At 53.6% G+C, this 24485-nt stretch overlaps 1 protein-coding gene across 2 annotated transcripts in view; it reads right to left on the bottom strand.

The window, feature by feature from the left end:
- dnajc4 (DnaJ (Hsp40) homolog, subfamily C, member 4) overlaps positions 1-19677 on the bottom strand; it is a 180078-nt gene extending 160401 nt beyond the window's left edge. For both annotated transcript variants that reach the window (XM_072489401.1, XM_072489400.1), the window contains exons 1-3: positions 19558-19677; positions 7441-7513; positions 937-1056 (exon numbers count right to left, since the gene is read on the bottom strand). In XM_072489401.1, coding sequence (XP_072345502.1) covers positions 937-1022 — 86 coding nt within the window. In that variant the 5' untranslated portion in view covers positions 1023-1056; positions 7441-7513; positions 19558-19677. The remainder of the gene's footprint in view (positions 1-936; positions 1057-7440; positions 7514-19557) is intronic.
- Between the last annotated feature and the right edge of the window lie 4808 nt (positions 19678-24485).

Genomic DNA, 24485 nt, shown 5'->3' on the forward strand with positions numbered 1-24485 from the left:
GTTTTACTCTGTGAATAAACCTATTAGAAATGTACTAGCCTCACCTTCACCAACTGGTGCGCGATTGAATTTAGTGCCGAGGGCATGAAGGTAGTATCCCTACAGTGCAGGAGGCCAATCGGCCCATCAAGTCTGCACTAACCCTCTGAAAGAACAGTCTACCTAGGCCCACTCCTCCGCCCTATCCCTGTAACCCCACCCAACCTGCACATCTTTGGACACTAAGGGGCAATTTAGCACGGCCAATCCACCTAACCTGCACATCTTTGGACACTAAGGGCAATTTAGCACGGCCAATCCACCTAACCTGCACATCTTTGGACACTAAGGGGCAATTTAGCACGGCCAATCCACCTAACCTGCACATCTTTGGACACTAAGGGCAATTTAGCGCGGCCAATCCACCTAACCTGCACATCTTTGGACACTAAGGGGCAATTTAGCACGGCCAATCCACCTAACCTGCACATCTTTGGACACTAAGGGGCAATTTAGCACGGCCAATCCACCTAACCTGCACATCTTTGGACACTAAGGGCAATTTAGCACGGCCAATCCACCCAACCTGCACATCTTTGGACACTAAGGGGACAATTTAGCACGGCCAATCCACCTAACCTGCACATCTTTGGACACTAAGGGACAATTTAGCACGGCCAATCCACCTAACCTGCACATCTTTGGACACTAAGGGACAATTTAGCACGGCCAATCCACCTAACCTGCACATCTTTGGACACTAAGGGACAATTTAGCACGGCCAATCCACCTAACCTGCACATCTTTGGACACTAAGGGACAATTTAGCACGGCCAATCCACCTAACCTGCACATCTTTGGACACTAAGGGGCAATTTAGCACGGCCAATCCACCTAACCTGCACATCTTTTGACCGCGGGAGGAAACCGGAGAGCCCGGAGGAAACAGTTACTCACCTGTACAGCGCCGTGGCAATTCTCCGAGAGGGCACACTGTGCCAGAGGCAGTGCTTGGCAGCTAAGGCCGGGGCACCCAGTAGCATGTCGCCCAGATACCCCGGGGGTCCACTGTCACACCTGTGTTAAATGAAAAAGAGGGAATACTGAATGAGTCAAACTGGAACTTGCTGCCACAGGGAGCAGTTGGGGCGAAAAGATGCGTTTAAGGGGGATAAACGTAATTCTGACAGGGTGAAATGAAGTAGCATAAATGCTCGTATGGACCAGTCGGGCCGAATGTTCGCTCTCTGTGCTGTAAATCCGTACAAGGCGATGATTTCTAGGCAACACGATCATTATCTTTCAACTCGTTCTGCGTTCTCACTAGCACTTTTTTAAAAATTCTTCTTCCGCGAGATGTTACGGTATCCCACCACGCCAGCCTGGATGGCGACGACCACCGTGCCAGGGGATAACAGCAGAGGCCCTGAGGAAGCAGGAAAGGAGCCACCTCGACACCGTCGAAAACCACTTCCTCATCACAGGTTCACAGGCCGCCCGACTTCAAACTGCCGCGTCGGCACCGGACGCTCCTCCACCGTTTCCAGGCTAGGCCAAGGCTTTTTGCGCAGCGAGTGGGGACCGGCGGGGGGGACCTGTAGCGTTGGCGCACCCCGATCGGCGACCCTGGGCTAGCGCAAGGTCGATTCCAGCCCCTCTTGACCTCCGGAGCCACGACACGGCTGAGATTAGACAGGTGGCTTCGGCGGAGTTGAATTGGCGACGGGCGCTCCAGGTTTGTAAAATTTAAACCCATTTTCCAATTAACAGCAATTACAGAGGAACAGGAGTAGGCCAGTTGGTCTCTCAAGCCTGTCCCGCCAGGTGGCGAATATTTTACCTCACTCAGAAAAACAGATGGTCCTTATCACATGACTGTTTGACGGAGCTTCCTGTGCGCAAATTGAGCTTCATTTTAAAAATAAATTAAGAGTACCCAATTCAGTTTTTTCCAATTAAGGGGCAATTTAGCGCGGCCAATCCACCTAGCCCTGCACATCTTTGGGTTGTGGGGGGCGAAACCCACGCAGACACGGGGAGAATGTGCAAACTCCACACGGACAGTGACCCAGAGCCGGGATCGAACCTGGGACCTCGGCGCCGTGAGGCAGCAGTGCTAGCCCACCGCGCCACCCTTCTGTTATAACCTGCCTGCTTACCATTGGCTGGGGACTAATGACAATCCCACAATCCTGTGGGAGTATGAGCTTCCCCAATGAGGGGGGGGGGGGGGGGGGGGGGGAAGAGAAATCATTAGCAGACTCCCTGTATAAATAAAGCTGCCAAGTTTGGAACCAGCAGGAAGGAATAAGCAGCAAGCGAAGTTGCTGTTGTGTGTGTATATATATATACAGTACGAAGTCTTACAACACCAGGTTAAAGTCCAACAGGTTTGTTTCGATGTCACTAGCTTTCGGAGCGCTGCTCCTTCCTCAGGTGAATGAAGAGGTCTGTTCCAGAAACACATATATAGACAAATTCAAAGATGCCAAACAATGCTAGGAATGCGAGCATTAGCAGGTGATTAAATCTTTACAGATCCAGAGATGGGGTAACCCCAGGTTAAAGAGGTGTGAATTGTACCAAGCCAGGACAGTTGGTAGGATGTCGCAGGCCAGATGGTGGGGGATGAATGTAATGCGACATGAATCCCAGGTCCCGGTTGAGGCCGCACTCATGTGTGCGGAACTTGGCTATAAGTTTCTGCTCGGCGATTCTGCGTTGTCGCGGGTCCTGAAGGCCGTTTGGAACCAGCAGGAAGGAGTAAGCAGCAAGCGAAGTTGCTGTTGTGTGTGTATATATATATATATATGTTATTGTAAATAAATGTTATTTCTTTATATCCTTGAAACTCGTGCTGGATTCTTCGTGGCCCTCACAAAACCTTCCAAATTGAGCTTCTTGCCTCACACCAAAGACCCGGGTTTGGGGAAACATAATTGGTGTAAACGCTTTGGGGACGGTGAATGGCGCTATAGGAATGCAGGTCCTTTGCCGATTAGGCGGGGAATAAAGTTGCGTATTGGCGGGCGATTCTCCGCTGGTGGGCGGGGGTGCCGACCCCTGCACGGGAAGGCCTCGGTCTGGACCGAGCCGGGAGCTGGAACGTCGGAGGGACGGGACGGAGACGGGAGTGGAGTCGAGACCGCATTCGGAGCAGCCACGCGCGTCTCGACTGACGGAGCTGGCTCGAGGGGCCGAATGGCCCCCTCCTCCTGTGTCCCTGTGGGGCGAGCAATGAGGCACGGGGGAACAAGGACTGCAGAGGCGCAGGGCGGCAGCTTCCGTCCTCGGGGGGCATTAGGGACGCGCATTCTCATCAGCGATGTACAGATCCACATAGGAATAGAAAGTTTCACAGTACACGGACGCTGCATTAGATTTCCACGGTGACAAGTCCCTGCGGTAAATCCATAGCAACGACATGCAGGTTAGCAGTGCTGACGTGTTTAGAACAATTAATGGAGACCTGACATGACTCCTGAGGTATAAAGTGCCGAGGAACACACTTAAATCAAAGCGGCGGCAATAATTCCCAATCAGTAAATTCTCCTCCGCAGAGCCTGACAAATTTGGAATGAAGATGCTATTAGATGATTGCGCAGTGACGTGGTGCTTGGGGGGGAATGGTTCGCGAGGTGGGTCTGAGCGACACACACCAGGGGGAGGCTCTGCCACTCCCCCTCCCCCATTGTGACAAAAGCACGGTGTCATCAATTTTCAAAATCGGCATCGATTCTTTTTAAATGCACAACTTTCGGAGGACTGGGTTTTGGGGTTGACGGGGAAGCGGAGGGGGCAAAGAGTTCAGCCCTGCCCGACTGAGGGAGAGCCGCACTGTCGGAGGGTCAGTACTGAGGGAGAGCCGCACTGTCGGAGGGTCAGTACTGAGGGAGTGCCGCACTGTCAGAGGGTCAGTACTGAGGGAGTGCCGCACTGTCAGAGGGTCAGTACTGAGGGAGTGCCGCACTGTCAGAGGGTCAGTACTGAGGGAGTGCCGCACTGTCAGAGGGTCAGTACTGAGGGAGTGCCGCACTGTCAGAGGGTCAGTACTGAGGGAGTGCTGCACTGTCAGAGGGTCAGTACTGAGGGAGTGCTGCACTGTCAGAGGGTCAGTACTGAGGGAGTGCCGCACTGTCAGAGGGTCAGTACTGAGGGAGTGCCGCACTGTCAGAGGGTCAGTACTGAGGGAGTGCCGCACTGTCAGAGGGTCAGTACTGAGGGAGTGCCGCACTGTCAGAGGGTCAGTACTGAGGGAGCGCCGCACTGTCAGAGGGTCAGTACTGAGGGAGTGCCGCACTGTCAGAGGGTCAGTACTGAGGGAGTGCCGCGCTGTCAGAGGGTCAGTACTGAGGGAGTGCCGCACTGTCAGAGGGTCAGTACTGAGGGAGTGCCGGACTGTCAGTGTCAGTACTGAGGGAGTACCGCACTGTCAGAGGGTCAGTACTGAGGGAGTGCCGCACTGTCAGAGGGTCAGTACGGAGGGAGTGCCCCACTGTCAGAGGGTCAGTACTGAGGGATTGCCGCACTGTCAGAGGGTCAGTAGTGAGGGAGTGCCGCACTGTCAGAGGGTCAGTACGGAGGGAGTGCCCCACTGTCAGAGGGTCAGTACTGAGGGAGTGCCGCACTGTCAGAGGGTCAGTAGTGAGGGAGTGCCGCACTGTCAGAGGGTCAGTACTGAGGGAGTGCCGCACTGTCAGAGGGTCAGTACTGAGGGAGTGCCGCACTGTCAGAGGGTCAGTATTGAGGGAGTGCCGCACTGTCAGAGGGTTAGTACTGAGGGAGTGCTGCACTGTCAGAGGGTCAGTACTGAGGGAGCGCTGCACTGTCAGAGGGTCAGTACTGAGGGAGTGCCGCACTGTCAGAGGGTCAGTCCTGAGGGAGTGCCGCACTGTCAGAGGGTCAGTACTGAGGGAGTGCCGCACTGTCAGAGGGTCAGTACTGAGGGAGTGCTGCGCTGTCAGAGGGTCAGTACTGAGGGAGTGCTGCGCTGTCAGAGGGTCTGCCACACTGTCACAGGGTCAGTACTGAGGGAGCGCCGCACTGTCAGAGGGTCAGTACTGAGGGAGCGCCGCACTGTCAGAGGGTCAGTACTGAGGGAGTGCTGCACTGTCAGAAGGTCAGTACTGAGGGAGAGCTGCACTTTCAGAGGGTCAGTACTGAGGGAGTGCCGCACTGACAGAGGGTCAGTACTGAGGGAGTGCTGCACTGTCAGAGGGTCAGTACTGAGGGAGTGTCGCACTGTCAGAGGGTCAGCATTGAGGGAGTGCTGCACTGTCAGAGGGTCAGTACTGAGGGAGTGCCGCACTGTCAGAGGGTCAGTACTGAGGGAGTGCCGCACTGTCGGAGAGTCAGTACTGAGGGAGTGCCGCACTGTCGGAGGGTCAGTACGGAGGGAGTGCCGCACTGTCAGAGGGTCAGTACTGAGGGAGTGCCGCACTGTCAGAGGGACAGTACTGAGGGAGTGCCGCACTGTCAGAGGGTCAGTACTGAGGGAGTGCCGCACTGTCAGAGGGTCAGTACTGAGGGAGTGCCGCACTGTCAGAGGGTCAGTATTGAGGGAGTGCCGCACTGTCAGAGGGTTAGTACTGAGGGAGTGCTGCACTGTCAGAGGGTCAGTACTGAGGGAGCGCTGCACTGTCAGAGGGTCAGTACTGAGGGAGTGCCGCACTGTCAGAGGGTCAGTCCTGAGGGAGTGCCGCACTGTCAGAGGGTCAGTACTGAGGGAGTGCCGCACTGTCAGAGGGTCAGTCCTGAGGGAGTGCCGCACTGTCAGAGGGTCACTACTGAGGGAGTGCCGCACTGTCAGAGGGTCAGTACTGAGGGAGTGCCGCACTGTCAGAGGGTCAGTACTGAGGGAGTGCTGCACTGTCAGAGGGTGAGTGCTGAGGGAGCGCCGCACTATCAGAGGGTCAGTACTGAGGGAGTGCTGCACTGTCAGAGGGGCAGTACTGAGGGTGCTGCACTGTCAGAGGGTCAGTACTGAGGGAGTGCCGCACTGTCAGAAGGTCAGTACTGAGGGAGAGCTGCACTGTCAGAGGGTCAGTACTGAGGGAGTGCCGCACTGACAGAGGGTCAGTACTGAGGGAGTGCTGCACTGTCAGAGGGTCAGTACTGAGGGAGTGTCGCACTGTCAGAGGGTCAGCATTGAGGGAGTGCTGCACTGTCAGAGGGTCAGTACTGAGGGAGTGCTGCACTGTCGGAGGGTCAGTATTGAGGGAGCGCCGCACTGTCAGAGGGTCAGTACTGAGGGAGTGCCGCACTGTCAGAGGGTCAGTACTGAGGGAGTGCCGCACCGGCAGAGGGTCAGTACTGAGGGATGCCGCACTGTCAGAGGGTCAGTACTGAGGGAGTGCCGCACTGTCAGAGGGTCAGTACTGAGGGAGTGTCACACTGTCAGAGGGTCAGTACTGAGGGAGTGCCGCACTGTCAGAGGGTCAGTACTGAGGGAGCGCCGCACTGTCAGAGGGTCAGCACTGAGGGAGTGCCGCACTGTCAGAGGGTCAGTACTGAAGGAGTGCCGCACTGTCAGAGGGTCAGTACTGAGGGAGTGTTGCACTGGCAGAGGGTCAGTACTGAGGAAGTGCTGCACTGTCAGAGGGTCAGTACTGAGGGAGTGCCGCACTGTCAGAGGGTCTGTACTGAGGGTGTGCCGCGCTGTCAGAGGGTCAGTACTGAGGGAGTGCCGCACAGTCAGAGGGTCAGTACTGAGGGAGCGCCGCACTGTCAGAGGGTCAGTACTGAGGGAGTGCCGCACTGTCAGAGGGTCAGTACTGAGGGAGTGCCGTACTGTCAGAGGGTCAGTACTGAGGGAGTGCTGCACTGTCAGAGGGTCAGTACTGCGGGAGTGCCGCACTGTCAGAGGGTCAGTACTGAGGGAGTGCCGCACTGTCAGAGGGTCAGTACTGAGGGAGTGCCGCACTGTCAGAGGGTCAGTACTGAGGGAGTGCCGCACTGTCAGAGGGTCAGCACCGAGGGAGCGCCGCACTCTCATTCTGCTGAAGAACAGGAGAGAGTTCTCGCCAGTTTCCTGGCCAATACCTAACCTCAATCAACCTCACAAAGAAAATAAAGGTTATTTGGGTCAGTATCGCATTGCTGCCTGCAGGATCTTGCTTTCCCCCAACCGGCAGCTCTGTTCCCCACATGACAACAGTGACCACACTTCAAAAAGTGCTTCGTCATCCTGCAAAGCACTGTGGGATGTCCGGTGGCCATGACACGCTGCAGAAATGTGGCCCGTTCTTTGGCTTCTCGCAGTAGCCCGTCGAGTTACTGGTCAGGCCTCCCCAGTGCCTTTACTGTATCCCACAGGAGACGGTTAGGCCCGCAATTAATTTTTAAAACATGCAGGAGTGTCCTGAGAAAAAGAAAAACTGTGCGGTCACCAAGTCAAATCAGTGGAACTTCTGACCTGCATTTCCTCCCATTGGGAGTGAATGGCTAGCTGTTTATACTCACACAAGTGACAGAGGATAATTAGATCTGTGTCCGGGAAAGTCCTTCAAACTGTTGAGTGCCCTTGGTATTTATCCTGAAACGACAATAAGGAAATGCAAAGAGTGATTTATTCTGTGAGGGAGACATTGAGTCCGTTAGGTTTGGGAAGCATCTAATCTCTGGACACTTTCACAAGGCTGTGGCTTTTAAACCACACGGTGCCCTTATTGCTGTCAAACGCCCCAGAGGTTTATACACATGCGCGTGTGCACACACACCCCACACACGTACAAACACGTATGTGCACACATACAAACACACACACTCGGTCACACGCACTCAAAGACTAATACAAACACACTTTCACACACACACAAACGCTCTCTCACACACACACAAAGACTAATACAAACACACTCTCACACACACATAAACACACTCTCTCACACATAAACAAACTCACAAACACGCACACTCAAAGACAAATATAAACGCACTCTCACACACACTCAAAGACTAATACAAACACTCACACAAATGCATTCTCATTCACTCACATGCACACAAAGTCTAATACAAACACACTCTCTCACACACATACACACACTCGCACACATACCAACACACACCACACACTCACAAAAACACACTCACACCTCACACACACTATGATTAATACACACATGCACACAACACACTCATATAAGCACACTCTCACGGAGACTAATACACTCTCTTACACACACACACACAACTCTCACACAAATACAATCTCACACAGACACAAGACTCGAACTCGCTCCCACACACCACACACACTCTCACACCACACACGCGGCGGCATGGTGGTGCAGTGGTTAGCACTGCTGCCTCACGCCCGAGTTCGATCCCGGCCACGGGTCACTGTCCGTGTGGAGTTTGCACATTCTTTTTTCTTCTTCTTTTTTTAAATTTTAGAATACCCAATGACTATTTTTCTCCAATTAAGGGGCAATTTAGCGCGGCCAATCCACCTACCCTGCACATCTTTGGGTTGTGGGGGCGAAACCCATGCAGACACGGGGAGAATGTGCAAACTCCACACGGACGGTGACCCGGGGCCGGGATAAGAACCCGGGTCCTCAGCGCCGTAGTCCCAGGGCTAACCACTGCGCCGCATGCCGCCCCGAGTTTCCACATTCTCCCCGTGTCTGCGTGGGTTTCGCCCCTTTTGTAAGGGCCACGAAGAATCCAGCACGAGTTTTAAGGATACAAAGTAATAACATTTATTTACTACAACATATATACATAACAGTAGCAGTAACTTCCCTTGCTACACACTCCTTCCTGCTGGTTCCTGAACTGGCCAACTTTATTTATACTAGGAGTTTACTAGTGGTTTCTCCACCCCCCCTCATTGGGGAAGCTCATACTCCCACAGGATTGTGGGATAGTCATTAGTCTCCAGCCAATGGGAAGTAGGCAGGTTATAACATCCCTCCCCCCCAAAGTCCAAGGAATCCACCGAAGACCCTGGCGAAGGAGGGCGTCGGACTCGTTTGGCCGCAGGCCGGACACCATTTGCACGCGGCGCTGGATCCGTGCAGAAGCAATGGGCGGTATTGGCTTATCCTCTCTGAAAAGTCCCAGCAGGGGCTTATGATCAGTCACGATAGTGAAATGGCGGCCGTGCACGTACTGGTGGAAGCATTTCACCGCAAAAACCACTGCCAGGCCCTCCTTCTCGATCTGCGCGTACTTTTTCTCCGCTGCAGTCAATGTGCGGGAGGCGAAAGCTATCGGTCGCTCGGCCCCGTTCTCCATCTTGTGGGACAGGACGGCACCAATAACATACGGGGATGCATCACATGTGACGAGCAAAGGCTTTCCAGGATCATAGTGGGTTAGTAACCCAGACGACGACAATTGTTGCTTTACCCGCCGGAAAGCGGTTTCTTGCGGCTGACCCCAAACCCAGGTGTGATTTTTCTTTAGCAGCAGGTGCAAGGGGGCCAGCGTAGTTGCCAGATTGGGGAGGAACTTCCCGTAATAGTTTACGAGACCGAGAAAAGAACGAAGATGCGAAGTGTCAGTCGGGGCGGGGGCATGTTGAATTGCACGCACCTTCTCTGCGACGGGGTGCAGACCTTCGCGGTCCACCCGATAACCCAGGTAGACTACTTCCTTTGCCTGAAATACGCACTTTGTGCGACGTAAACGGACTCCAGCCTCCGAAAGGCGTCTAAGGACAGCCTCCAGATTTTCCAAATGTTCCTGCTCCGACGTCCCTGTAATCAAAACGTCATCTAGGTAGACAGCGACACGCGGTAAACCTCTCAAAATGCCCTCCATATCGCGTTGAAAAATAGCACAGGCAGAGGATACTCCAAAGGGCAACCGTGTATATTCATACAGGTCCCAGTGTGTATTAATCGTTACATATGGTCGGGAGGCAGGGTCCAGCTCCAACTGCAGGTAGGCGTGACTCATATCTAATTTTGTGAACGAGAGTCCACCTGCAAGCTTCGCATAGAGATCCTCTATGCGAGGCATTTGATATTGGTCGAGTCGGGAAACCGTATTCACTGTAAGTTTATAGTCGCCACACAAGCGAACTGTGGCATCTGGCTTCATTACAGGTACAATTGGTGCTGCCCAGTCAGCAAAACGGACGGGCCTGATAATACCCAAACTCTCCAAACGAGTGAGCTCCCCTTCTACCTTCTCGAGCAAGGCGTAAGGCACTGGGCGTGCCCGGAAATAGCGCGGCGTGGCTCCTGGTTCAACTTGGATACGGTCTACGGCCCCTTTTATTTTCCCCAAACCAGGCTGGAATACATCTGGGTATCGTCCTAGCACCTCAGTCAACCCTTCAGAAACTGTTTGGAGAATGTGCTGCCATTGCAACCGCAAATGGCGCAACCAGTCCCGACCCAACAGGCTGGGCCCATGGCCACGCACTACGATAATTGGGAAACGCCCCTCCTGGCGACCATAGACAACAGGGGTCATTGTAGTTCCTGCAATGTCCAGTGGTTCCCCCGTGTAGGTGGCCAACCTGGCCTGTGAGTCGGTTAATGTAAGGGTCTGTATACCCTGCTTGATGCGGTCGAATGTCCTCTGGGCGATCACGGAGATCGCTGCGCCAGTATCTAACTCCATCTCAAGCGGGTGGCCATTGACCCGTACTGTCACCTTAATGGGGGCCACACGGGGAGCTGCCACACAATGCAGCTGCAGGCAGTCGTCCTCCGTCTCCACGTCCTCAGGAGTAGTCGCCGCAGGTTCATCCACATGGAAGGTACGGCCTCTGGGCTGGTCCCAGTTACGGCCCCTGGGCTGGTCCCAGTTTTGGTCGGAACGACGGCGCCTCTGGCGCCCCCAGGACTGCCGTCCGCGACGGGGTTGGCGCCTACAAGTCTGACACGGACATGGCTCCTCATCCATTGGCTCTGGAGAAGGCTCCCTTCGGGGAGGAATGTCCGACGGCCACTGGCGTCGGTCCGGATGTTGCCTCGCCCAAGGTACCGCAGGAGTGCGGGGGGACGTTTTCGGACGGAAGGGGTTGCGCCCCAAGGTATTCACTTCCATTCCCTGTAGCTCCTGTACTCCTCGCTCTGCGCTCTCTCGGGACAATACTATTTGAATGGCCTGTTGAAAAGTCAATGTTGGCTCCGCTAACAACTTTCTCTGGGTGGCCGCATTGTTAATACCGCAAACCAAACGGTCGCGTAACATTTCTGACAAGGTCTCACCATAGTCACAGTACTCCGCAATCCTGCGTAGCCTGGATAGAAAATCGGCAAGGGATTCTCCAGGGGTCCTCTCAGCGGTATTAAACCGGTAACGCTGGACTATCGTGGACGGGGTTGGGTTAAAGTGTTGCCCCACTATATTCACAAGTTCATCAAACGTTTTGGTGTCCGGCGCAGCTGGGTACATAAGGCTCCTAATCACCCCAAATGTATGCGGGCCGCAGGCGGTGAGCAATATGACCACCTGGCGCTCGTTTTCGGTGATATTGTTTGCCCGGAAATAGTAACGCATCCGTTGTGTGTACTGGTTCCAGCTTTCCAGCGCAGCATCAAAAACATCCAAACGTCCGTACAGAGGCATGGTATAATAGAAAACAACTTCCAACCTGTATCCAACAAAAATCCAGGGAGGTGGCTTCAGCAGTGTAGACAGCTATTCACTTTAACCTTCGTCGCCAGTTTTGTAAGGGCCACGGAGAATCCAGCACGAGTTTTAAGGATACAAAGTAATAACATTTATTTACTATAACATATATACATAACAGTAGCAGTAACTTCCCTTGCTACATACTCCTTCCTGCTGGTTCCTGAACTGGCCAGCTTTATTTATACTAGGAGGTTCCTCGTGGTTTCTCCGCCCCCCCCATTGGGGAAGCTCATACTCCCACAGGATTGTGGGATAGTCATTAGTCCCCAGCCAATGGTAAGTAGGCAGGTTATAACAGCCCCCACAACCCAAAGATGCGCAGGGCAGGTGGATTGGCCACGCTAAATTGCCCCCTTGATGGGAAAAAAATAATTGGGTACTCTAAATTTATTGCGTACACCAACACACCTCGCACACACACACTCTGACGCACACTCTTACACCAACAATCCACACACACACAAACCATTCACCTGTCGGTGAGAGAGGGGTGATGTGCAATTACAGTCAAACTCGGCCGGTCGACCGCGGAGAAGCACCGCGGGGGCCTCTCTCTTAGCGGCCCCCGACCGGCGCCGCGTCGACCGCGGCGCGCGACCGGAGAATCGCGCAAAGGCGCCGCGGGTCCGATGCCCCATTCTCCGCCGCCGAGCCGGGCGCGATCGCGACGCCTCGGAGAGTCCCGGTCGCGGGGTTTGTCGCACGAGGAGAGATTGAACAGTTTAGGCCCGTACTCTCGCCAGTTTAGAAAAATGAGGGGAGATCAAATTGAGGTGTACAAGATGGTGAAAGGAGTGGATAAAGTAGACGTGGAGCGGATGCTTCCTCTTGTGGGGCGTTCGAGAACCAAAGGTCACAGTTGAGGATAAGGGGCGGCAAATTTAAAACCGAGTTGAGGAGAAACTACTTCTCCCAAAGGGTTGTGAATCTGTGGAATTCGCTCCCCCCGAGTGCGGTGGATGCTGGGACAGTGAGGAAATTTAAGCAGGAGTTAGACCGATTTTTATTGGTAATGGGTGACGGGGTATGGAGAACGGTGGAGTTAAGGCCGGGAGGAGATCGGCCATGATAGAATGGCGGAGCGGACTCGATGGGCCAAATGGTCTCATTCTGCTCCTAGTTCTTGTGATCAAACCCCATTCCCCACCGTTCTGGATTCACATTTGCCCCTTTGACCCAGTGCTGATGTGTTTAACAGCTGCTGGGGGGCGCGCGTCCAGCTCTTTCACAATTCCCGGCCCTCTGCTGTTCACTGGGGAGAGGATGGCTGGGTGATAATGTCACTGAAACCCCCCCCCACCCCGCCTCCCCCCCGACCCCAGGTTAGTGTACCAGGGGGACACAGGTTCGAACTCCACTATGGCTGCTGCCGAAATTTAAAATCAATGAATAAAATCTGGAATTATAGAGCTCGCTCTCAGTAACGGAGACCGTGACAATGATCAGGGATTGTTGTAGAAAAAAAACCCAGCAGATTTCCCCCTTTCCCTGAAGGGGACATTAGTGAACCAGATGGGGTTTTTTTTTTAATTTAGAGTACCCAATTGTTTTTTTTCCCAATTAAGGGGCAATTTAGCGCGGCCAATCCACCTAACCCTGAACATCTTTGGGTTGTGGGGGGGGCGCGAAACCCACGCAGACACGGGGAGAATGTGCAAACTCCACACGGACAGTGGCCCGGGGCCGGGATTCGAACCCGGGTCCTCAGCGCCGCAGTCCCAGTGCTAACCACTGCGCCACGTGCCGCCTCCCAGGTGGGTTCTTCACGACAATCCGGGATAGTTGTCGCTCGCCATTACTGAGACTGAGCTTTATAATTCCTGATCAATTAGCTCACGTCTTCAAGTAACTAACTTAATTTGTTAACTGCTTGAATTTAAATTGCCCGGGGGGGGGGGGGGGGGGGGGTATTCTACCTAGATTATCATAGAATTTACAGTGCAGAAGGAGGCCATTCGGCCCATCGAGTCTGCACAGGCTCTTGGAAAGAGCACCCTACCCAAGGTCAACACCTCCACCCTTTCCCCATAACCCAGTAACCCCTCCCAACACTAAGGGCAATTTTTGGACACTAAGGGCAATTTTGGACACTATGGGCAATTTACCACCTAACCCGCACATCTTTGGACTGTGGGAGGAAACCGGAGCACCCGGAGGAAACCCACGCACACACGGGGAGGATGTGCAGACTCCGCACAGACAGTGACCCAAGCCGGAATCGAACCTGGGACCCTGGAGCTGTGAAGCATTTGTGCTAACCACCATGCTACCGTGCTGCCCCTGGGCAAACAACAAGAGCCAAAATACGGCGGATGTTGGGAATCAGAAATAAAAAACGGGAACTGTTGGGGAAACTCTGTGGGGAGCGCGAGGGAAACAGGGTTAACCTTTCGAGTCCGTATGGCCCTCCCTCGCAGCCGAGAGCTGGATGTCTGGATTACTTGGTGGGGAAACTGCTTCAGTGTCTGGAAGCCAGTGTCCAGGGATGTTCCACAGGGATCTGTGCTGGTCCCCTATTGTTGGGTCGTTTATATAAACGGCATAGATGGCTATGTGGGGGGTCGGATCAGTAAGTTTGCAGATGGCACAAAGATTGGCCGGGTGGTTATCAGTGAGGTTGAGCGTCTTGGGTCACGGGAGGGTATAGACGGGCTGGTCAAATGGGCAGATCATGGAATTTAACCCTGAAAAGAGTGAGGCGATGCACTTTGGAAGGAGTAATGTGACAGGGAAGTGTTCAATGAACGGCCTGACACTGGGAACGTCCGAGGGACCTTGGACGTGTTTGTCCATAGATCTCTGAAGGCGGGAGGGCAGGTTAATAGGGTGGTGAAAAAGGCACGTGGGACATTCGCCTTTATCAATTGAGGCGTTGATTACCATAAGACCATAAGACATAGGAGTGGAAGTAAGGCCATTCGGCCCATCGAGTCCACTCCACCATTCAATCGTGGCTGATTTCAACTCCATTTACCCGCTCTCTCTCCATAGCCCTTAATTCCTCGAGAAATCAAGAATTGATCAACTTCTGTCTTAAAGTCACTCAACGTCCCGGCCTCCACCGCCCTCTGTGGCAATGAATTCCACAGACCCACCACTCTCTGGCTGAAGAAATTTCTCCTCATCTCTGTTCTAAAGTGACTCCCTTTTATTCTAAGGCTGTGCCCCCGGGTCCTAGTCTCCCCTGCTAATGGAAACAACTTCCCTACATCCACCCTATCTAAGCCATTCATTATCTTGTAAGTTTCTATTAGATCTCCCCTCAACCTCCTAAACTCCAATGAATATAATCCCAGGATCCTCAGACGTTCATCGTATGTTAGGCCTACCATTCCTGGGATCATCCGTGTGAATCTCCGCTGGACCCGCTCCAGTGCCAGTATGTCCTTCCTGAGGTGTGGGGCCCAAAATTGCTCACAGTATTCTAAATGGGGCCTAACTAATGCTTTATAAAGCTTCAGAAGTACATCCCTGCTTTTATATTCCAAGCCTCTTGAGATGAATGACAACATTGCATTTGCTTTCTTAATTACGGACTCAACCTGCAAGTTTACCTTTAGAGAATCCTGGACTAGGACTCCCAAGTCCCTTTGCACTTCAGCATTATGAATTTTGTCACCGTTTAGAAAATAGTCCATGCCTCTATTCTTTTTTCCAAAGTGCAAGACCTCGCACTTGCCCACGTTGAATTTCATCAGCCATTTCTTGGACCACTCTCCTAAACTGTCTAAATCTTTCTGAAGCCTCCCCACCTTCTCCATACTACCTGCCCCTCCACCTATCTTTGTATCATCGGCAAACTTAGCCAGAATGCCCCCAGTCCCGTCGTCTAGATCGTTAATATATAAAGAGAACAGCTGTGGCCCCAACACTGAACCCTGCGGGACACCACTCGTCACCGGTTGCCATTCCGAAAAATAACCTTTTATCCCAACTCTCTGCCTTCTGCCTGACAGCCAATCGTCAATCCATGTTAGTACCTTGCCTCGAATACCATGGGCCCTTATTTTACTCAGCAGTCTCCCATGAGGCACCTTATCAAAGGCCTTTTGGAAGTCAAGATAGATAACATCCATTGGCTCTCCTTGGTCTAACCTATTTGTTATCTCTTCAAAGAACTCTAACAGGTTTGTCAGGCACGACCTCCCCTTACTAAATCCATGCTGACTTGTCCTAATCCGACCCTGCACTTCCAAGAATTTAGAAATCTCATCCTTAACAATGGATTCTAGAATCTTGCCAACAACCGAGGTTAGGCTAATTGGCCTATAATTTTCCATCTTTTTCCTTGTTCCCTTCTTGAACAGGGGGTTACAACAGCGATTTTCCAATCCTCTGGTACTTTCCCTGACTCCAGTGACTTTTGAAAGATCATAACTAACGCCTCCACTATTTCTTCAGCTGTCTCCTTTAGAACTCGAGGATGTAGCCCATCTGGGCCCAGAGATTTGTCAATTTTTAGACCTCTTAGTTTCTCTAGCACTTTCTCCTTTGTGATGGCTACCATATTCAACTCTGTCCCCTGACTCTCCGGAATTGGTGGGATATTACTCATGTCTTCTACTGTGAGTAACTGACGCAAAGTACTTATTCAGTTCCTCGGCTATTTCCTGGTCTCCCATCACAAAATTACCAGCGTCATTTTGGAGCGGCCCAATGTCAACTTTTGCCTCCCGTTTGTTTTGAATGTATTTAAAGAAACTTTTACTATCATTCCTAATGTTACTGGCTAGCCTACCTTCAAATTTGATCCTCTCTTTCCTTATTTCTCTCTTTGTTATCCTGTTTGTTTTTGTAGCCTTCCCAATCTTCTGACTTCCCACTACACTTTGCCACATTATAGGCTTTCTCTTTTGCTTTGATGCATTCCCTAACTTCCTTTGTCAGCCATGGCTGCCTAATCCCCCCTCTGATAACCTTTCTTTTCTTTGGGATGAACCTCTGTACTGTGTCTCAATTACTCCCAGAAACTCCTGCCATTGCTGTTCTACTGTCTTTCCCACTAGGGTCTGCTCCCAGTCGATTTTCGTCAGTTCCTCCCTCATGCCCCTGTAGTTACCTTTATTTAACTGTAACACCTTTACATCTGATTCTACCTTCTTTCTTTCAAATTGGAGATTGAATTCGACCATATTATGATCACTGCCTCCTAAGTGCTCCCTTACTTTAAGATCTTTAATCAAGTCTGGCTCATTACATAACACTAAGTCCAGAATGGCCTGTTCCCTCGTGGGCTCCATCACAAGCTGTTCCAAAAAGCCCTCCTGTAAACATTCAATGAATTCCCTTTCCTTGGGTCCACTGGCAGTATTATTTACCCAGTCCACCTGCATATTAAAGTCCCCCATGATCACTGTGACCTTGCCTTTCTGACATGCACTTTCTATTTCGTGGTGCATCTTGTGCCCCCGGTCCTGACCACTGTTAGGAGGCCTGTACATAACTCCCATTATGGTTTTTTTGCCTTTGTGGTTCCTCAACTCTACCCACACAGACTCCACATCATCTGACCCCATGTCGTTTAGTGCTATTGATTTAATTTCATTCCTAATTAACAAGGCAACCCCGCCCCCTCTGCCCACCTCTCTGTCTTTTCGATAGGTTGTGAATCCCTGGATGTTTAAATGCCAGTCCTGAACCCCCTGCAATCATGTCTCTGTGATGCCTACCACATCATACCTGCCAGTCACAATCTGGGCCACAAGCTCATCTACCTTGTTCCGTACACTGCGCCCATTTAAATATAGCACCTTTAATTCTCTATTGACCGTCCCTTTTTGTTTTCTTAGTGTGGTGGACCTTGGTTTACTGAGCCTTTCCATACACTGTGTCATATTTTGTGGGATGGGGACTATTGTAACCTCTCCGGAGTTCTGTTTTTTTGTGCTTTTTTGTATTCCTAAGCAGCTACGCTTCCCACTGATTACTTCACTCTTGGTCCCCTGACTTTCCCTTCCCCCCCAATCTTTAGTTTAAAGTCCTATTGACCACCCTATTTACTCTTTTCACTCTCTGTCTCTCTCTGTGTCTCTCTCTCTCTCTCACTCTCTCTCACTCTGTCTCTCTCTCTCTCTGTCTCTCGCTCTCTCTCTGTCTCTCACTCTCTATCTGTCTCTCACTCTCTCTCTCACTCTCTCTCTGTCTCTCACTCTCTCTCTAGCTCTCACTCTCTCGTCTCAGCTCGGTTCAGGTGGAGACCATCCCAACGGTATAGGTCCCCCCTGTCCCAAAACTGATGCCAGTGTCCCATGAAAAGGAACCCCTCATTCCCACACCACTCTTTCAGCCACGTGTTAACTTCCCTTATTCTTGCCTCCCTATGCCAATTTGCACGTGGCTCGGGCAGTAATCCGGAGATTATGACCCTTGAGGACCTGTTTTTTAATTTGAATCCTAGCTCTTTATAATCTCTAAACGGGTCCTCTTTCCTAGACTTGCCTATGTTGTTGGTACCGACATGGACCACAACAACTGGATCCTCCCCCTCCCTCTCCAGTATCCTTTCAAGCCGGTCAGAGATGTCCCGCACCCTAGCACCGGGCAGGCAACATACCATGCGGGACTCTTTATCCTGCTCACAAAGGATACTATCTATCCCCCTGATAATAGAATCCCCTACAACTACAACTTGCCTATTTACTCCTTCCCCTTGAATGGCCTGCTGAACCATGGTGCCTTGGTCAGCTGACTCATCCTTCCTGCAGCCCTGTTCACCATCCACACAGGGAGCAAGTGCCTCATGCCTGTCGGACAGAGTCAAGGGCTTACAAAAGCAGGGAGGTCATGTTGGAGCTGTATAGAACTTTGGTGAGGCCACAGCTGGAGCACTGTGCAGTTCTCGTCGCCACATTACAGGAAGGATGTGACTGCACTGGAGGGGGTGCAGAGGAGATTCACCAGGATGGTGCCTGGATGGAACATGTAAATTATGAAGAGAGGTTGGATAGGCTTGGGTAGTTTTCACTGGAGCAGAGAAGACTGAGGGGCGACCTGATCGAGGTGGACAAGGTTACGAGGGGAATGGACAGGGTGGATAGGGAGCAGCTGTTCCCCTTACTGGAAGGGTCGGTTACGAGGGGGACACAAGTTCAAGGTGAGGGGCAGGAGGTTTAAGGGGGGATTTGAGGAAAAAACAGAGGGTGGTGAGGGTCTGGAACGCACGGCCTGGGAGGGTGGTAGAGGCAGGTTGCCTCACATCGTTTGAGCGACGGGGCTCACCACCGGTGCGGGCAACTAACCGGGAGGAAGGGTCAGATCGATTGAGCCCGGCCCCTCGCGGTCTTGTGCTGTGGAGGTAATGTCACCGAGTGTCTTTTCTAAGAGAGATAGGTTCTTGGTCAACAAGGGGCATCAGGGGTTACGGGGAGAAGGCAGAACCGCGGGGGGGGGGGGGGGGGGGGAATGATAAACCTCGTCCGTGATCGAACGACGGAGCGGAATCGATGGGCCGAATGGCCTAATTCTGCTCCCAAGTCTTTGCAATCCGGGGAGCGGGAAGAAAGGGATGCCCTCTCGCGACACCCGGAGCAAAAGGTGCTTTCCAGCCGGATTGAGGGGGCGTCAGGGCAAGTGGCAACCCCCTGGCTGGCACTTGGCATGGCGGGGGCTGTGAAAACCTGTCCGAAAAGCCACCTGGTTGAATCATACCCCATATCAGACCTGCCTTGTGTATATTTATATATATCCTTACTGTGTAGGTGTGTTTGGGGTGTGGGGGGCTCCTCTCTCTTGTCTGCTCTCTGTGTGAACTCCACCCAAGGTTGGGGGGGGGGTGGAGAATAAATGCTGTGGCCAAATGAAAAGCAAAATGGCCGACAGTTGGTGAACCTCCCCTTTAAGGGGGCGTGGCCAGAGGAACCTCCCCTTTAAATGGGAGCGATCGTCCCCAGAAGGGGAATCAAAGCGCATTCCGAGTCAGTGACAAGAGGCGGGAATTCACGAGCGGGCACGGGCACGGGCCCCCCCCATCCGTTCTACCTTTTCCGCCGTTTGATCTCTCAACGGCGGCTTTGTGCCGCAGCGGCGGCGGAACTTCTCCCCAACCGGCGCCGCCTCAGTCGGGCCGGCGCCATGTCCGCGCATGCGCCTGGGGCGGGGGGGGGGGGCCTCCGCCCATTGTGCCTCCCACCTGGACCCGCCCCCTTCTTGCGAGGTGACCGGGCCCAGCCGTTGGCCTTTCAAAGCGACGCGAGCGTCCCCTCCCCGCCCCCCCCCACCCCAAGAACGCGCGCACCGAGCATGCGCTGACCCCGGTGGCGCCGGGCAAGCGCGCACCGAGCATGCGCTGACCCCGGTGGCGCCGGGCAAGCGCGCACCGAGCATGCGCTGACCCCGGTGGCGCCGGGCAAGCGCGCACCGAGCATGCGCTGACCCCGGTGGCGCCGGGCAAGCGCGCACCGAGCATGCGCCTTCCCCGCCGGGTCCGGGTGGGTGCCGTCACTCGCGCAAACTCCGTCGAGGCCGGCGATGCCCCGCTCAGTCGAACAGCCCTCTCCCCCCACCCACCGCACACTTTTTGAAGGAAATTCGACGCTCGAGGAAACGGGGAGCGAGGTAAAGGAAAAAGGGGTGGGCGTGGGGGTGATTCTGAATGCCCGGCCAAAGAGGGGGGGGGGCGCGATTTTAACCTAGTCAGGCGGGTTTCCCGCTGGGGACGGGTTTCCCGCCCCGCCTGATTGACTGTGCTGCTTTAATATTGATATTAGGCCTCTAAGTGGGCCAGTCTGCTGCTGCTGGGCGAGCCGGAGCGTCACAGCGGCGAAGGGAGGCCATTCGGCCCCTCGCGCCCGTGCCGGAGCGGTTTGGATTCGGGGTTTATTGTCACGGGTACCGAGGTGCGGTGAAAAGTATCGTTCCGCGTTCAGTCCGGGCAGATCGTTCCCAACGTGAAAATCATACGATGAATGCAGATCGCCCCCCCCCCCCCCGCAGCCGGCCGACTCCACCCAAAGTACGAGAGCAAGGAGCGCCTCGCGCATGTGCAGATCGGTGACCTCCCTGAAGGCGACTGCGTCCTTCCCGGAGAAGATCAAGCGGCGAAAGGGGTGACGCGAGGGGGAGGGGAGGGGGGGGGGGTGGGTGACGTTGGTGGTGGTGGTGTCGCTGGGCGACGGACGGGACCGGCGGCCCCGGTTCGAAGCCCCGCACCCCACCCCGGGCACGTTCCTCGACTTCAATCCGGGATGAAAAGTCTGGAGGTGACCACGGAGCCGCCGCCGATTGTCGTTGAATAAAGGGAAGCACCGTGGGTAGCCCTGTGGCTTCGAAGGAGAAAATGCTGGAAAATCTCAGCAAGTCTGGCAGCATCTGTACGGAGAGAAAAGAGCCAACGTTTCGAGCTTTGACAAAGAGTCATCGGACTCGAAACGTTAACTCTTTTCTCTCCCGACAGATGCTGCCAGACTTGCTGAGATTTTCCAGCATTTTCTCTTTCGTTTCTGATTCCAGCATCCGCAGTAATTTGCTTTTATCTAGCACTGTGGCTTCACAGCGCCAGGGTCCCAGGTTTGATTCCCCGCTGGGTCACTGTCTGTGCGGAGTCTGCACGTTCTCCCCCCCCCGTGTCTGCGTGGGTTTCCTCCGGGTGCTCCGGTTCCCTCCCACAGTCCAAAGACGTGCAGGTTAGGTGGATTGGCCGTGATAAATTGTCCAAAAGGTAACCCAATACGCCAACATCTTCATGCACAAGTTTGAACAGGACCTACTCACCGCACAGGACCTTCAACCGACGTTATACACCAGATACATCAATGACATTTTTTTCCTTTGGACCCACGGCGAAGAATCACTGAAACGACTACACAATGACATTAATAAGTTCCATCCAACCATCAACTCACCATGGACTACTCTCCAAAATCAGTTGCATTCTTGGACACACTCATCTCCATCAAGGACGGTCACCTCAGCACTTCGCTTTACCGCAACCCACGGATAACCTCACGATGCTCCACTTCTCCAGCTTCCACCCTAAACACATTAAGCCATCCCCTATGGACAAGCTCTCCGTATACACAGGATCTGCTCAGACGAGGAGGAGCGTAACAGACATCTACAGACGTTGAAAGATGCCCTCGTACGAACGGGATATGGCAATGGCACTCGACTCATCGATCGACAGTTCCAACGCGCCACAGCGAAAAACCGCACCGACCTCCTCAGAAGACAAACATGGGACACAACCGACAGAATAACCTTCGTCATCCAGTACTTCCCCGGAGCGGAGAAACTACGTCATCTTCTTCACAGCCTTCAACACGTCATTGATGACGATGAACATCTTGCCAAGGTCATTCCCACACCCCCACTACTTGCCTTCAAACAACCGCGCAACCTCAAACAAACCATTGTTTGCAGCAAACTACCCAGCCTTCAGAACAGTGACCACGACACCACACAACCCTGCCATGGCAATCTCTGCAAGACGTGCCAGATCATCGACATGGATACCACTATTACACGTGAGAACACCACCCACCAGGTACGCGGTACATACTTGTGCGACTCGGCCAACGTTGTCTACCTCATACGCTGCAGGAAAGGATGTCGCGAAGCGTGGTACATTGGCGAGACCATGCAGACGCTGCGACAACGAATGAACGGACATCGCGCGACAATCACCAGGCAGGAATGTTCCCTTCCAGTCGGGGAACACTTCAGCCTCTGATCTCCGGGTAAGCGTTCTCCAAGGCGGCCTTCAGGACGCGCGACAACGCAGAATCGCCGAGCAGAAACTTATAGCCAAGTTCCGCACACATGAGTGCGGCCTCAACCGGGACCTGGGATTCATGTCGCATTACATTCATCCCCCACCATCTGGCCTGCGAAATCCTACCAACTGTCCTGGCTTGACACAATTCACACCTCTTTAACCTGGGGTTACCCCATCTCTGGATCTGTAAAGATTTAATCACCTGCTAATGCTCCATTCCAAGCATTGTCTGGCATCTTTGAATTTGTCTATATATGTGTTTCTGGAACCCACCTCTTCATTCACCTGAGGAAGGAGCAGCGCTCCGAAAGCTAGTGACATCGAAACAAACCTGTTGGACTTTAACCTGGTGTTGTAAGACTTCGTACTGTCCAAAAGGTTAGGAGGGGTCATTGGGTCACAGGGATATGGTGGAAGTGAGGGCTTAAGTGGGTCGGTGCAGACTCGATGGGCCGAATGGCCTCCTCTGCACTGTATGTTCTATGTTCCAGAACGCTTTCTCAACCCACCTGGTTCACCGACGTCCCCTTTGGGGGGGGGGGGGGGGGGGGGGAGGAGGAGGGAATATCTCGCCGTCCCCCCCCCCCCCCCAAGTCTGGCCCACATATCCCTCCAGATTCGATCTCAAACGGCCCAGCAAGCCACTCAAGTCAGTGATTACGGATGCGCAGTGAACGCAGACCTTGCCAGCGACGAATAAAACAGGAATCGTAGAACGGTGCAGCACAGGCCACTCGGCCCATCAAATCTGTGCCAGTTCTTTCGGAGAGCGGCCCCACGCCGCCCACTCTTTCCTCGGAACGCCTGATTTTCTTTCCCTCTCCTCCTCCTTCAAGCATTTACACAACTTGCTTTTATTCGTTTCTGGATTTTTAAGGGGCGGTTCTGCTCCCTAAACGAGGGAAGGGTGCTGGCGAGGGATCTGGCTGCTTTTGACGTAATGGCCAGGATGTGCTGTTGACAGGGTCTCTCATCTCTCCCCACCCCCAATTCGGGCGGGGGACACAGCCCCCCCCCCCCCCCCCCCCCCCAAACTCCCAAGGCCCCCGCCGCCAGTTCACCCGCGAATTAACTTTATAAGTGGCTGCAGAGGGGCAGCACGGTGGCGCAGTGGTTAGCACAGCTGCCTCACGGCGCCGAGGTCCCAGGTTCGATCCCGGCTCTGGGTCATTGTCCGTGTGGAGTTTGCACATTCGCCCCTTGTCTGCGAGGGTTTCGCCCCCACAACCCAAAGACGTGCAGGGCTAGGTGGATTGGCCGCGCTAAATTGCCCCTTAATTGGGAACAAAAATGAATTGGGCACTCTAAATTTATTTGAAAAATAAATAAGTGGCTGCAGATGGTATCTCCGCCCAACCTCGCCAGTCCATCTTGTGCCCCGCCCCCAGCCCCCTTCCCCCATGTCTCGTCCGAGATCTAAGTCTGTTACGTTTCAGGCTTCCGCCAGACCCTCCCGATGACTTCAAAATGGAGGCTGGGCGAGAAAGTGCCAAGGCTTACTGGGGCGAGGGCCCCGGGGCCTTTGAACAGGGGTGCAGGCGGCAGGGTCCCACTGGAACCTCTGCAGTGAGGGGGGGGGAGGGGCAGGCGATTCCGTGGCCACAGAAAGGGCAGCTGGATGGGCGGCACAGTGGTCAGCACCGCTGCCTCACGGCGGCGGGGACCCGGGTTCGATTCCCGCCTCGGGCGACTGTCTGCGGAGTCTGCACGATCCCCCACCCCCGTATCTGCGTGGATTTCCTCCGGGTGCTCCGGTTTCCTCCCACTGTCCAACGACGCGCGGGTTAATAACAATAATAAAAATCGCCTACTGTCACAAGTAGGCTTCAATGAAGTTACTGTTAAAAGCCCCTAGTCGCCACATTCCGGCGCCTGTTCGGGGAGGCTGGTACGGCAATTGAACCCGCGCCGCTGGTCTTGTTCCGCATTACAAGCCAGCTGTTTAGCCCACTGTGCTAAGCCAGCCCCTGATGTTGGGTGGATCGGCCATGATAAACCCCCCCCCCCCCCCCCCCCATTAGTGTCCAAAAAGGTTAGGTTACAAGAATAGGGCGGGGGAGTGGGCCGACATGGGGCGCTCTTTCGGAGGGTGGGTGCAGACTCTGATGGGTCGAATGGCCTCCTGTGTGGCCCGGGATTCTATACACGCACCGGGGAGTTGAGGAATAAGAAAGATATGCTGATGGGGGGCGGG

The sequence above is a fragment of the Scyliorhinus torazame genome, chromosome 24 (assembly GCF_047496885.1).
Source record: "Scyliorhinus torazame isolate Kashiwa2021f chromosome 24, sScyTor2.1, whole genome shotgun sequence".
In the NCBI taxonomy this organism is placed as follows: domain Eukaryota; kingdom Metazoa; phylum Chordata; class Chondrichthyes; order Carcharhiniformes; family Scyliorhinidae; genus Scyliorhinus; species Scyliorhinus torazame.